Source organism: Miscanthus floridulus, chromosome 1, assembly GCF_019320115.1.
Source record: "Miscanthus floridulus cultivar M001 chromosome 1, ASM1932011v1, whole genome shotgun sequence".
Taxonomy (NCBI): domain Eukaryota; kingdom Viridiplantae; phylum Streptophyta; class Magnoliopsida; order Poales; family Poaceae; genus Miscanthus; species Miscanthus floridulus.
In genome coordinates, this window is record NC_089580.1 from 159,924,950 (window position 1) to 159,939,424 (window position 14,475).

The 14,475-nt window shown below is 44.6% G+C and overlaps 1 protein-coding gene across 1 annotated transcript; it reads left to right on the top strand.

The window, feature by feature from the left end:
• The first annotated feature begins 5,849 nt into the window (after positions 1-5,849).
• Positions 5,850-10,298, top strand: LOC136545425 (uncharacterized). Its single transcript, XM_066537447.1, has 4 exons — positions 5,850-6,170; positions 6,904-7,414; positions 8,845-8,885; positions 9,015-10,298. Exons 2-4 carry the CDS (start codon positions 7,087-7,089, stop codon positions 10,026-10,028), a joined length of 1,383 nt encoding a protein of 460 aa, XP_066393544.1. The 5' UTR covers positions 5,850-6,170; positions 6,904-7,086; the 3' UTR covers positions 10,029-10,298.
• Positions 10,299-14,475: the final 4,177 nt, after the last annotated feature.

Consider the following 14,475-nt stretch of genomic DNA (forward strand, 5'->3'; position numbering starts at 1 on the left):
GCCACGAGATGGCTGGACGTCCCCGATCAGGACGCGGTCAAGGGGTCCGTCTCGACCGTTGGGTCAAGACGAATGAGATCAATTCTAACATTCTCCCCCTTGATCTCAACTCATACTTTAACCTTAAACTTTGACTTTAATCCCTTTCGCTTTTATTTGTTCCATCACAGATTAGTGTATAGAGCATGCTTCATCGTCACGGTCAATCGCCGATAGACTTAACAGCTACAATACACATCTCTCTTCTGAAACAGATTCTTTAACTTTGGACCCTTTATTGTCCGAAAATCATAGGCTATACCATAAACCCATGTCGACTGTGTGTTCTCTAAACACACTGGGTGGTAAGCCTTTTGTACGCGGATCCACAAGCACTTGCTTGTTACTTTTATGTTCAATATTTTTAGTATGATTCCGGACTTTCTTCTTCACAACGTACAATTTTATCGTCAATGTGTTTGGCAGCACACTTGACCCGTTGTTATAGGAGCGAACTACTTAAATGGTTATTGCTGTTGTATACCATTATCAATTCCGAGTGTAAGTTCTTTTAACCACTTCGCCTGTCCTTTAAGCCTCATATCAAGCTATACTGTGGGTATGCATCCTTGATGACACCACAACTGTTTCTTTGGAGCTTTTCCACAATAAAACTCCAACTATGAGTGTTAGCTACTATGTGGGTTTCACTAAACATCTCGCCAAAATTTAACATTTGTACCCACAACTATTTGAGAGTACTTATTCTTTCTTACTCACCATGAGGCCTATAAATCTTTGCACAATTGCAAAACATTCTCATCTCCATTCCAGTGATCTATATCTAGACTGGACTTCTGCCAAAATATCCCGGATACATGAACTATGTCAGGGTAAGTTCTTGCTTATAAGCATTCATTAAGCTTCCAACAGCTGAAGCATATAGGACGTCCTTTTGATCGATCTCATATTCATTCTTGGAACACTGAAAGTTCCGAAAACTATTACGCTTTACTTTAGAAACAGGCGCAAGTTTACTCACATATATACTTTATTTTTTTTAGAATCTTCTCTAAGTATACACTTGAGACAGTTCTAATACCCCTTTTCCTTTTATCTCGATAAGTTCCAATTCCTGGAACGAATGATGCTTTACCAAGACCATTCTTATTGAAACTTGAGGACAAGAACTGCTTCTTCTCCAACAGTAGATTAACACCACTACTAGCGAGTAAGGTGCTACCCACATGCAGGATTAGGAAAATAAATTTCCCATGTTTAAACTTTGCATAAATATAATTGTCCTCTACATTCTCTTTAAAACCCAAACTTTCTTATTGTACTGTCAAACTTCAAGAACCACTGTCTTGAAGTTTGCTTTAATCCATAAATGGATTTCTTTAGGCAACATCCCTTTACGTTCTTTTTCTTCTACGACAAAACCTTTTGAGTTATGCCATGTAAACTTTTCCATACAAGTCCCCGTTGAGGAATGTGTCTTTACATCCTTTTGATGTAACTATAAATCGTAATGTGCCACTTACACCATTATGATTCTAAAAGAATCATTGCATGCTCATTATAATATATTCTTTCTCTTTGTGTAAATCATTTCACCACAAGTGACGCTTTATAGCTTTTAATATTCCCTTTTGATATCTTTCTATATTCCCTTTGGAGTCATCTTTGTCTTGTAGACCCATTACAGCCTACTGTTTTGGCTCCATTGGGAATTTTTCTTAGTCCCAAACATCGTTGGTATTTCATCTTCCTTTACTTCTTGCCATTTAGATGAGTGAACGCCCTCTCATGGCTTTTCAAATGAGGTGGAATTATCCTCTATTTGAATTTCTTTCTTATTCTTTGAGACCTTCTGAGGCCTCGTGGCACTTCTTCCGTATGGGGCTATTGTTGCTCTTTATTGCCAAAAGGCAAATGTTCTACAGCCTCCCGTATCATAAGATCCTTGTTTACTTATTCATCTTCTTTAAGAGCTAACATCAGGTGTTGTATATATCATACAACATCAACATGTATTAAGCAATTTGTTGCTCTAAACACTGTAGTGGATATGTAATCCCACTTCTATTCAAGCTTTAGGTATCTACATACCATGCTCCCCCAGATTACTCCATCTTCTGTAAATATGGTGTATCTTCAAATTTCTTATTTTGGGTTTAATCTGTCAAAAAACTCATACGGCGCGTTTAGTACCGCCTTGATGACTCTGAACTCGTCCAGTATGAATACTAGCCGACTATGCTATCTTCCCATCGGAACTATAAAAAATCCAGGAATTTAGCTATTTCTTTACTTTAGGGGTATCATTATTATGACCGTCTTACTCCCTCAATGATCACATTCATCTTTTATAGATCACTTTTACCTTCAATGCATAGTATGCATTGCATTATCTGAAGTATGGGGAAGTATCTTTCTTAATCTTACATTTCTCCCCCTCGAAATGTGGTATGAACTTTTCTACCACAATTTCAAAACATTTAGAACTCTTGTGAATGAGGAAACTTTGATTACTTACTTCATCCACATGATTACATCATGCAAATAAAATTCGTATGGGAGTACATTTTCCTCATTACACTTCAAAACTCAACATAGTCTATTATTATCAATACTTCTGCAAGTCACACTTGCATATCATTCTTATCTCTTGGTTCACATGCAACTTTCTTTTGTTCTCAAACTCATTGAGTACTTATGACCATGACACAATCAGAGTGTACGGTAAATACTAGAAAAGCATAAGAGCTATCCCAAACTTCTCTCCATGTGCGGTATCTTTCTTTAGAGCATATGAATCATCACATCCTCCTCCCGCCATGTGGGATAAGTACTGTGACAAACTCTCCCGCCATGCAAGATTGGTTAACATATGTACTATGCCAACTTTACCCCGTCATGCGGGTATTTTCTCAAACTTTTCCCGCCATGCGGGTACTATCACAAACTTTTTTCCGCTATGCGAGATATTCCTTTGAACGGACATAATTGTCAGGATTGGCTCGTGTTCAATCATCAAATTCAGAAATAAATCCGAATATTCTTTTAACACACATGTTTAATCCAATGTTAGTCAAATTAAACATGTATATGACTTTTACAACTCTCATAAGTGAAACTGAAAATAAATTCTTCTCCACAGAGAGTACATAAAAGACATTTCTCAATGAAGACTCTCATTGATCTATCTTTTTTTCTTGGATCAATATCCTAGAATTCTTTTCTTTTGAACCCATTCTTTAAAGAGAGCACAGTCCCTTAACCAATGGTATTCTATCATACATAACTTGCCCTTAGGCATTTCATCATCTGAGTCACAAGTACCCAGCTCATTTCTCTTTCTGCCTTCAAGAATGAAAGCATGTATGTCTTTTGTCTGAAAAATATTCAACAATAATGCTCATTAAACTTTGAAAACTTTATGTTCTATTCTATATCACCGTTGGGCAGAAATAAAATAAAACATCATTCTTCTACATTAATTCCACATCACCGTTGGGCAGAAATGGAATTAACGTATAGAAATTCAATAATCTTGAAAACATAGAACTGCTCCTCAAAATTAAATTCTCCCGTTGGTTCGAATTTAATTAGAAGACAATCAACTTCATTGCAGCAGAAACATGAAAATACATTTATCTAGTTTAAGAGCATTCCTTGAACTTTATCTATTCTCTGAAAATTGGTCATTTTGATGCAAAAATTATCAGAGATTCAAACTTTAAACATAAAACTCATAGAATTATAATATTGTTATCATCAACGTTGGTCAGAAAATAACAATACCATAATTTAACTTTAAACTTAAACTCATAAATAAACTTATAATATTGTTATCATCAATGTTGGTCAGAAAATAACAATATTATAATTTATCTTAACTATCAACCGACTATTCCTCCAATTAAAAATTTCCAGTTGGTTCTAATTTTAACTGGAGGATAAACTTTTCATCATTTACTGAATAACTATAACTGCTCTTCAAATTAGAAGACAATTAACCTTTAACTTTGCAGCGGAAACTTGACAAAATTTCTTTTCCTACTTTTCAGAAGCATTTTACTTTACTCATCTGTTCTCTAAACAAATTATCACGTTGGATCAAATTTGAGTAGAGATAAAACATTTAAACTTAACTTTATTCATTCAAAATAGCTTCTGAAAAAAAAATAAACTAAAAAATTCTCCTTCTTGTTCATTTGGCCCGGAGGCCTGCTTGGCCCGAAGGCCTGATCTCTTGTTCGGCCCAGCAGCCGCTCGCGCAGCGCGCACCCGCGCCCAGGCCGCAACCTGGGCCTGGGCCTGGAAAGTGGCATCCCACCTGGGCTCTATTCGGCCCGACCGTGCTCAGCCGTCGATGGAGATCGGACGGCCGTCCGCGCCCAGCGGAGGATCAAAAGGCACCCGCGGCCGCCGTTCCCCTAAAAACCCTAGTTCATTCATTCCCTCCCCTTCTCTCTCTCGCGCCGCACGCGACAGCGGCGGCAGCCGTGGTGTCCGTCGGCGCCGATGAGGGGTGGTGCCGACCGAGCTTGTCCGGCTCCCCTTCCTTTCTTTCTCGTGCGTCTCTCTCTCTCAGCAGCGCGACGCATCTCGAGCAACAGCGAGCCGCGCCGGAGGAGAAGACAAAGACGGCGCCACCGCAGGCCCTCTTGCCGGTGAGCGCGCTCCCCATCGGGAGAGCGCGCCGCCGTCAAGCGGCTCTGTGTCGGCGCCCTGTACCCGTACCCGCGCGGATGCATCTCGGCGACGAACACCGGCGCGGTCCGGTCTTTCCCGCACGAGGAGAAGACGAAGACGGCGCCACCGCAGGCCCTCTTGCCGGTGAGCGCGCTCCCCATCGGGAGAGCGCGCCGCCGTCAAGCGGCTCTGTGTCGGCGCCCTGTACCCGTACCCGCGCGGATGCATCTCGGCGACGAACACCGGCGCGGTCCGGTCTTTCCCGCACGACGGCGGAGATGGCAGCGGTGAGGTAAGCCACCGGCCTTGCTTTTCTTTTCCCCCTTCTGTGTTTCTCCTTTTCTACTCGGATCCAATCCGATTTGGGGACGGGGATTGGAATTAGGGTTAGGATTTCGGCAAGTTAGGGTTAGGGCCGATTCGATTCACTGTTCTTCTTCCCCATGAGTTTTCACGGATTTAGGGAAAAACCTAGTCTGTATGCTCAGATCCGAAAGGATCTAATCCATCTCTTCCCGCGCGTTAGCAAACCGGCGGCGGGTGCTCCATCCCGCGTGAGGCGGTAATGACGGCGGTGGGAAAAACTTCCCCGGACCGTCCAATATCTTTAGGGTTTCATTTTCTCCTCCGAACCGAAGTTCGTTTCTTTTTCTTTCCCTTCTTCTTTTCTTTGCCCCGATCCGGATCCACATACTAGAGAACCAAGCTCCGATGCCATTGTTATTTACTTTGGATCGTCTAGGTGTGGATCCAGTGGGTTAGTTGTTTCCTGTTGAATCATGAGTTTGCTTCGGGGTAGGAGACAGAGAGAGAGATGTAGAAGCATCTGACCGTCGGAGGAGCTCCCTGCCTTCACTGGTTCGTCGATGAAGATTTGCGCTAGGCAGCGACGTTTGGTGTAGGTGTGAAGACCGGTGGTGGTGGTGGAGGCAGTGGTGCTTCCCGACGCTGGCAGTGCCACCCTATGGATCGGATTAGGGTTAGGACAGTGGGATGTGGTGGCGGCGAACCTTGTACCGTGTGCCGTTTGCCCCACCTCCTCTTTATAGGCACTGTGCGACGGGGGCCCACTAGCCACGAGATGGCTGGACGTCTCCGATCAGGACGCGGTCAAGAGGTCCGTCTCGACCGTTGAGTCAAGACGAATGAGATCAATTCTAACACTCATCACTCCCGGGCCGGCACAGGCTGCGAGCGGCAGCGGAGTGGGCTGTGTGTCTGGCTTCGTTTGTCGGCCTGCGCGAGCTTTCTCCGTGTTCCCCTCCGCAAGTCGTTGGTGGCTGGCTGATGGATGGGATTGGCGTTCGGCCGTGGAAATAGAATAGTCTTTCCGTTGCGTTCACTCTGCTCGCCTTTTTCCCTTTCTCCCCTTCACCTTTCTCTCTCCCCTTTCTTTCCTCTCTGTCTCTTCCCTTCCTTTCCTCGTGGCGACGACTGGGCGAGTGCCGCCGCCCTTCGCCAGGTCTTCGCCGGCGACGAGCACCTACAAGGTATGCCCGGCCCTTCTCCTCCCATCCTGCTGTGCGCAACCGAACACCCCAAACCCTAGCGTAAGCTATTCGTATTCGGATCTGACCACAGGTATATACGTACACGATACCTACTAGCTTGGAGTTCTTGCAAAAATTATCGGGTGTACATGTGCACACCCATGCCCTCTACTGGGCGAGTGAGTTGGATTGGTTTGGTGGTTTATTGGACTTGGAGCTGAAGTACGAGCTCTTAGTCTGCACGGGGGATTTCTTGTTGGATAGGGGCATCAGTGACCGACTGACCGCAGAGGAATGGAAATATTTAGGTGCAAATAGAATAATAAGAAGGAAAAAATTATGAAGTAGATTTCTTTCCCGTTTATTCGCCTCTAGAACTAGGTTGGATGAGATTAACTCACGCGAGTTTGTTGTGGCCTTGTGGGAGTTATTACTAAACCTTGTGGCAATGAAATATTACCAAAAAAAGAAGAAGCTTTACGGAATGATGTATATAGAAGCTCTATGGTGCAGTAGTGGTTCACCTGATGCATAATAATATGTTTTATAATGTGTTCTGGATGGGGTTTGGTGTGGCCTACCTGTGAATGGAGTTGTTCAACTAGTTATGCATCTGTGTTGATTGGAGACAGTAGCATGTTCATTACCCCTGAAAAGGAGACTTTTCTTCAGATGATATTTTTTCCTGTTTGTCTTCTTGATTGACAACACTGACATGCTTCTATGTGCATAGGTGACCCTATTCCTTTTCTTCAATCGGTGTATAATCTCCCTTTGCTCCGATCAAGCTTTTCAAACATAATAAGCAAATAGTCTCTGCACGTGATTGCCAAAATTAGTCAAGACGGGTGCTCTTTGCTGCGTGGCCGCTAGGCCACATGGGACAAAGTCTGACCCTGCAAGCAGAGATCGTTCTATGGATCCCACTGAGCCTCGTTGGCGCATAAACTCTAGCTTCTCTCCTCCAACGTCAAGGAGATGGGACTGCCGCTATTCATCAGATGGATTGCCCCACAGAGTTCATGATGCTCCTCATGATCACCCACCTTATGTTTCATCACTATCATCCCATAGCAAAGGAAGCAGAAGTGCATTTGGCAGTGATCAGTACCTCAATCACCATCATTCTGTGTCTGATGGAGCACTTTCTTACTTTGGGAGTCCAGCTGACAGCCTTCAGGCTCCACGCTGGACACCTTCTCTTCAAAGATTTGATCTCGGTGAATTCTCTACCCCTGCAGGAGGTATGTACTTTTCATTTATATGGCAGATCACTGTTAGCTCAGCAGCTAACTTTTTTTTCTATTTTCTTATATGTTTGTCTCTTCATAGAATTGTGACTTGTGAGTTAGACTGAATTTGACGCGTCCACTGGAAAGACTAACACAGTGTGCTAAATTATTTTGACTGGAAAAAATGCAATATCTTCCTTGTTTAGTCAATCTTCTACAATTTTGTATCTACTTTGAAAGTAAATTTGATTCTTTTACAAACATGCCTACCATTGCATTATCAGTGGGGGGACTGTAAAGTTATAATTTGATTCTTTATTTGACACTTGTGTAGCTTCTATTCAATTTACCAGCTTTTTCCTACTGGACTTGCATGGCTACACACTCATTCTTATAATCTTTTCTATTGGACGTGTTATTCTTTTCATATATTATATATGCTCTGTTACTCAGCAAGTCAGCATGCATTCAGTTGTATCAGGTTTACAAATGGTTATGGCTTGTTTGGTTTTGCATCGAGTTGAACAATATTTAAGCCCAAATAAGAGTAGGCTTCTTTATTGAATCATTGTTTGTCCCTTCCCCAGACCCCACTCATGTGAGAGCCTCCGGCACTGGGTCTGCCCTTTTTTTATGCCTTTTGTTATTTACTTTCGAAACAAATTTGGTTCAATACAAACATTGCTTTACATTGCATAATCAATGGGGAACTTGTAATTTGTTTCGTTTGGCCACTTCATTGGTACTTTTTTGCATCATATTCTTCTTTGTGTTAACGGTTAAGACATACCCCTCCATTCCAAAAATGTATGTTGTTTTAGTTTTGTCTAAGCCAAACTTCTATAGTACCAAGTTTGACCAGGTTTCTAGAAAAATATATTAACATCTATAGTACCAAGTAAATGTACTATCAAGACATTTTCATGGTGGATCTAATGAAACTAATTTTGATGATGTAGATATTGGTGCATTTTTCTATAAAGTTGGTCAAAATTAGAGAAGTTTGACTTAGGACAAAACTAACATGACCTACATTTGGAACGGAGGGATCTCCTACTGTGCTTTTATGGTCATACACTCTTGTTGCTTATAATGTTTGCATTGGGTTGGGTGTATTACTATTTCATACATTATATGCACTGTTAGCCAAAAATGACCAAGTTGTATATGTTTGGAAATGTTAATTCTGCCTTGTTCTCAATGTTTGCTTTCAATGAGTCTACTGGGTAGTGCTATTTTCTTCATTGTAAACATTGGAGTTGATATTAATGGTATGCAAGTCAAATACTGTTATGCCACAATTTTTCCTTCTTCATTCATGACTACTAGATGTTTTCCTATAATCCTACACAATTGTAGAAGCAACTGAGACTTTCCTGTGTTTCTTGTATTCCTTTGGTATCTTCCTGTTGAATTAACCGTTGCTTTACTCATTGAACCAGGATCAAGACCAGAAACTTCTGACTATCCACAGTCAAGTGAGGTAAGCTACATCTCGTCTTCTATGTGTTAGCTCCACATTCCTTTGACAATTGGCATAGATCTAATGCAACTAATAAATAATTTTGCCGTCTGCTATCACAATTCTGACTTTTATGTTCATCTGCTGCAGAGGCCACTGACTGCCACAAGCAGTTTCAGTTCTGCATCCCCATTTTCGGAATCAAGCCAGCTAGCGTTGTCTAGTAAACAACCAGCCCCATATCTACCTCGCAACCATACGGGCAGGCGGTCTTTCATGTCTAAACCAGTGTACCCACTTGTCTTCCGGAATCCTGTGTCAGAAGCAGAAGCGTGCAGGATGCTTGAGGTTAGTAATGCTGGGCGAGCAACACCAAGTGATGACAGCCAGGCTTCTCCTCTTTGGCGTCACAGCTTGGCGAGTCCAGAGCTCAAGTTCCATAATGCACTGAATGAACTTGGGAAGATGGAGGATTCACCTGAACCGAACACAAGCTCAAGACAGGAAGGGTTCAGATGGAGCAATGCCAGCAGTTATGATTTTGGATACGATGGAGATGCCGTTGACATTTCAGATCATATCAGTATTGAGTCCCAGAGATCTCCCACAAGCTCAGTGAGGTTCCTGAAGTGTGGGCTATGCGAGAGATTCCTGCGCCAGAAATCACCCTGGACCTCGAACCGGATTGTTCGAAACGCCGACATGCCAGTAGCAGCAGTTCTTCCTTGCCAACATGCCTTCCACGCGGATTGCTTGGAGGAAAGCACTCCCAAGACAGAAGTCCATGATCCACCCTGCCCGCTGTGCACGCGAGCCACCGAAGACGAAGGGCATGTGTCATTCTCAGAACCTCTGCACGTTGCCCTCCGGTCTGCTCGCAGCAGGAACCTTTCATTGGGCGGTGGTGCTGGTGGGAGTAGCAGCAGCGCAAACCCTCCTTGCAGTGACCGTGGCTTGAAGAGGAACCATTCTGCTATCGTGCCGAGACGCGGTGGCAGCTCATTGTTCCGCAACCGCTTCAAGAAGCAGTTCCCCTTCAAAGCAAGGATTGGGAAGGAGCTCTTTGGCGGCAGGGTTTTCAGCAAGGTTGGATCGACGTCGTCTTCAGGTCAGCGGGACGATCATCGACAGCAAGAGCCAAAGCGTGACCGACCCATGAAGTAGCTAGAACTTAGTGGCACAGAGTACATGTGTTGTGTGCCCTCCTGATATTCTATCCATGCCATCAGTTATCATATCTAGTATAACCTAAACCTATAATAGCATGCGAAACTTGGCATCCATGCGCAGTAGCCAGTCGTCCAAGACGGAGCTCTGTATGGAGGCTGCTTGCACTGCATGTAGCACCCACCATTGGCTAACTATGAGGTGTATTTTGGATCGGTACAGTAAGAATCTATGGCCTATGATTAATATGTTGTGCATGTTCCGCTTGATCCGCTTCACATGTTGACTTGACCAATTGGAGGTATGGAATTGATAAGCATTCCCCCTACTTGTTGCTCACATGTGCAGCATGACCACGTGCTGCCGCGCTACCCACGCCGTGCAGCCTTGCTTTATTAGGACATGCCGTCAACGGGCGCGGTTAGGGCACCTCTTCCCTACTTGTTGCTCACAGATGTTTTGGTTCACGCGTAGCAGCGCTTCTCGCCGACGAGAGCATGCGCGAGTTGTCTGGCGTAACAACCGAAGACGCGTGCGTTTAGGAGTGAACAGTTGGGACTGGAATCGGTGCTATTTTGTGGATTACGCGAAGCCTTTTTCTTGTCAGCGTCGACGGTCGACCGCGAATGCCCCCGGGGGGTGGTGGGCTGGTGGCTTTAGGCCTTGGGCTTCGGAGGGCTAGCTCATGCAGACCGGGCCAGAGGAACCAACGCTATGACTGTGAACGGCGGAACAAGCCGAGCCTCTGTATAATTTTTTTTAATTTTAACACTTTCTGGAAACTAATTTTAAATCTAACACGACTGTTTTTTTTAACTAACACTTTTGGCCGTGCCTATTGCCCTGGCGTGGCCAAATGTCTATGCCGCGCCATGCATGGTGGCGCGGCATAGGGCTGACGTGGCAGTAACCAGGTCCGCTGACCGCTGACGGAGCAGGTCCTGCCGCGCCACCGATCTTGGCATGGCAGTGCCACGCCACGGAGCATGGCGCGGCTGTGCCAAATAAAACCCCGTTGTCAGTCATGCCTGCCCGAGCAGCAAGCAAGCTTGGCCGTCACGCCCGCCGCCATCCCGGAACGCGTCGCGCCGATAGTGGGAGTTATTATAAGTATTGCTTAACGTAAAGTCAATAATGAATTTGTTTCTATATTTTGTTAAATTTTTTTCATGACCGAATAGAGAATTTGATAAGCCAATGATATTTTTGGCCCCACATTGTAGGATCAGCGGCGACGCGACCATGGACCCCGGCTTCCTCGACCCCTCGCGTAAGACACCGGCCACCGGCGTCGAGATACCCCGGGACTGCCGGTTTTCAAACTAGTTGCTACTTAATCTCGCAAGCAGTGATGACGCGACGCATTGAAACGGGTATGAAGCAAATAACATAAGTTGACCAGCTGCCACATAACATTTTAATTGGTTTGACATAAGTTCGATATAACATAACCAACTAAACCTGCAAGTTTCGGACGCCAATAATAGTTCGACTTAACAAACTAAGACTCAGGAGTGTAAGGATCCCTCGAACGCCTTTGTCTCTTCGGATTTGTTGGCAACACATTGGAAGCGTAGCCAACGTCGGTGTGGTCGCGTTGCCGGTACGTACGGCTCGTACCCTGCAAGTATGTGATATGCATGATTACTTAAAATTCTTTATGATCGTTAGTTTATGTAGCCTACGTATTTAAAAAAACTACCTTTGTTAGTACCTGTAAGGCTCCTTGGGTACCAAGCGGGGCACCACCTAGCTGAGACATACCGATCTCGTCCTGCGGCCAATCTTCCCACTGGTCGTCGTCGGCATCGTCGTCCTCCTCGTCTTCGGTTGCAGGGTCCTTGCCAACGCTATGATGTGGTGGTGTACGCACCATGGAAGTGGCACCTGTCATCTGCTAAGAAGAGCCGGCTGATGTTCTCAAAGAGGCTGAAGATGTGGCACCCGACCGCGCCGGGAGTGGCGGTTCCTCATAAGGAGTGTCCATGCAGCTCAGCTTCTGAGCTAGCTTCCTGCAGCTCTTCTTCACCTTTTACATAAATAGACATTAGAGTTAGTGCATTTTCCAAACGCATATACACTGAACAAATATTTTTGGAACGGACAAGTTTATGTTTACCTTCACAAAAGCCGCGAGAATGCCTGGCCCTAGCCCTCTAGACTCGTGAAGCCGGTACGCTGCTTTGTTGGATAGCCTCGACAATTGTGTCGCCTGGGTACAGAAACATGGTTGAATAGTTTTAGTATACATACTTAATACCAAATGGATAACAAATTGTACCATTTAAGTATTGTACCACGTATCTTTGTAGCGGAGCTCTCTGTAGCTGTGTGTCCTCTCTAGTGGCAATGTCGTATACATCTTCGATCACATCTTCCTCCGAGTCCTCGTCAATTGCTTCCTTAGTGTACGGGGGCTTGATATGTGTCCTCGTAGACCTGTGAAGCCAGCGCAGGTACTCGTCGAAGGTGTGCTAGTCGTGTGGAGGATCCGCATGGATTGGCTGTCGTTCCCTGGTCTCCCACAAGTGGATGTGCGCGTTGTGTGTCACGCACCAATCCTTGGTCTTGTACCTCTTCCTGCGGTCATACCTGCAACAAAACGATGTTAGTTATGCCACACACACCTCTGAATTATAGCTCTGTTATTAATGGATAACTCACTCCTGCAATCCTTGGTTGGTGGAGTAAAGCGGTGATGGACAGCCTATCATTCTTTCAAACTGTCTGCAGACCCTGATGGGCAAGTGAATCTCGACCACGTGGAAGAAAATAAGAGGGACGTTGCAGCGATACTCGTCTGACTCGTCCCTAGTGACAGGACTGAGATAGTACTGGAGCTTCGGAGCATCCCAAGGACACCAATGCACCTGAAATTTTGTAATTGAGTTAGGTTGTGATATAGTGTAGATCAAACAAGACACAGGTACGATAGTAAAGAGAGCGTAACCTGGTGTTGTGTCAGGACATCGAGATCATCCGTGTACTCCCTGTACTTGCATCTCGCATTCCCTCTAACTAACTCTGATTTCGTCTAAATAAACAGAGCTGTAGGGAGTGTATCCTATCCGTTCCATTGCTGCATTGAACACGATAATGAATTAGCCATTAATAAACTCATCATATGTAACCATATCGAAGAATATAATGAACCGAAGTACTTACCGGTAAACCAGTACTAAGTGGCCTCCCAATGGGCCATCGTTCCCAACACCAAACCTGGAGTAGGTATGAGCAACCCTCAAGGTTCGCGTACACTGAGGTGCGACGGTAGGCAACGCATAGCTGTCGATATGTCCATGTCAGGACTGCACTGCCCCAGCTGTACGCCGCTATGTTCTCCCACGGCTAGCATAGTATGTCAAGGAAGATCCAACAGATGGTGTTGCCCGAGGCGTCTAGAAAGAGGAAAGCACCAAGAAAGTGCCGGAGCTAAACTCGAGCGAACCTGTCGATCTGAGCCTCCTTAGCCTGTGGGTCCAAGTAATCAAAGCACTTCGTGATCTAGGACGATGAAACACTAAAAGTTTTCCTAAAATTTACCAAACAAAATGAGACCCGATGGCTGCAGAAAAGCAATATAAGTATTAAATAAGCTTTAATTTCTCACTTATTTTTCTTGTAAGCCTCGTCATCCGGTGGAAGAAAGCCAGTAAACTGAGCCACCAACTCCCTCCAGTGATCGTTGTTAACTATCCTTGTCACTGGAAGTCCCCCCAACCGAAGGCCAAAAATAGCCTTCATGTCCTTCATGGTCAAGGTCATCTCGCCACAAGGTAGGTGGGACGTGTGGGTCTCAGGCCTCCACCTGATATAAGAATAGAACGGTTGTTACTTGCCTCAAATTTGTTACAAGAAAGTTTACGTACAAAGAATACACTCGCACCTGTCTACAGCTACAGTAAGTAGTGCTGGGTTAAGGAGCGGAAGACCGTGGTTGACAACACGGACAAGCTCGAGGAAGCTGGCACGTCGTATGTACGGTTGAAAGGTCCTAATGGCTAGAGGGGGGTGAATAGCCTAATAAAAATTTCTACAACAACACTTAACAAAAGGTTAGACAATTATAAGGCGAAGCAAGTGTTGCGCTAGCCTACTAAAAATGCAAGCCACCTACCACAATTCTAGTTTAGATAGTATCGATTCACATAAGAGGTATGACACTACCCTATGTTAGTGTGCTCTCAAAAGCTAACAAAAGAGCCACACCAACCAAGCAAGCAAGCTCTCACAACTAGTTACACTAAAGAGCTTGTCAACTAGTTTGCGATAATGTAAAGAGAGTGATCAAGATAGTTATACCACCGTATAGAGGAGTGAACCAATCAATCACAAGGGTGAATAACAATGAAGACCAATCACCTCGGAATCAAAGGATGAACACAATGATTTTTACCGAGGTTCACTTGCTTGCTGGCAAGCTACTCCTCGTTGTGGCGATTCA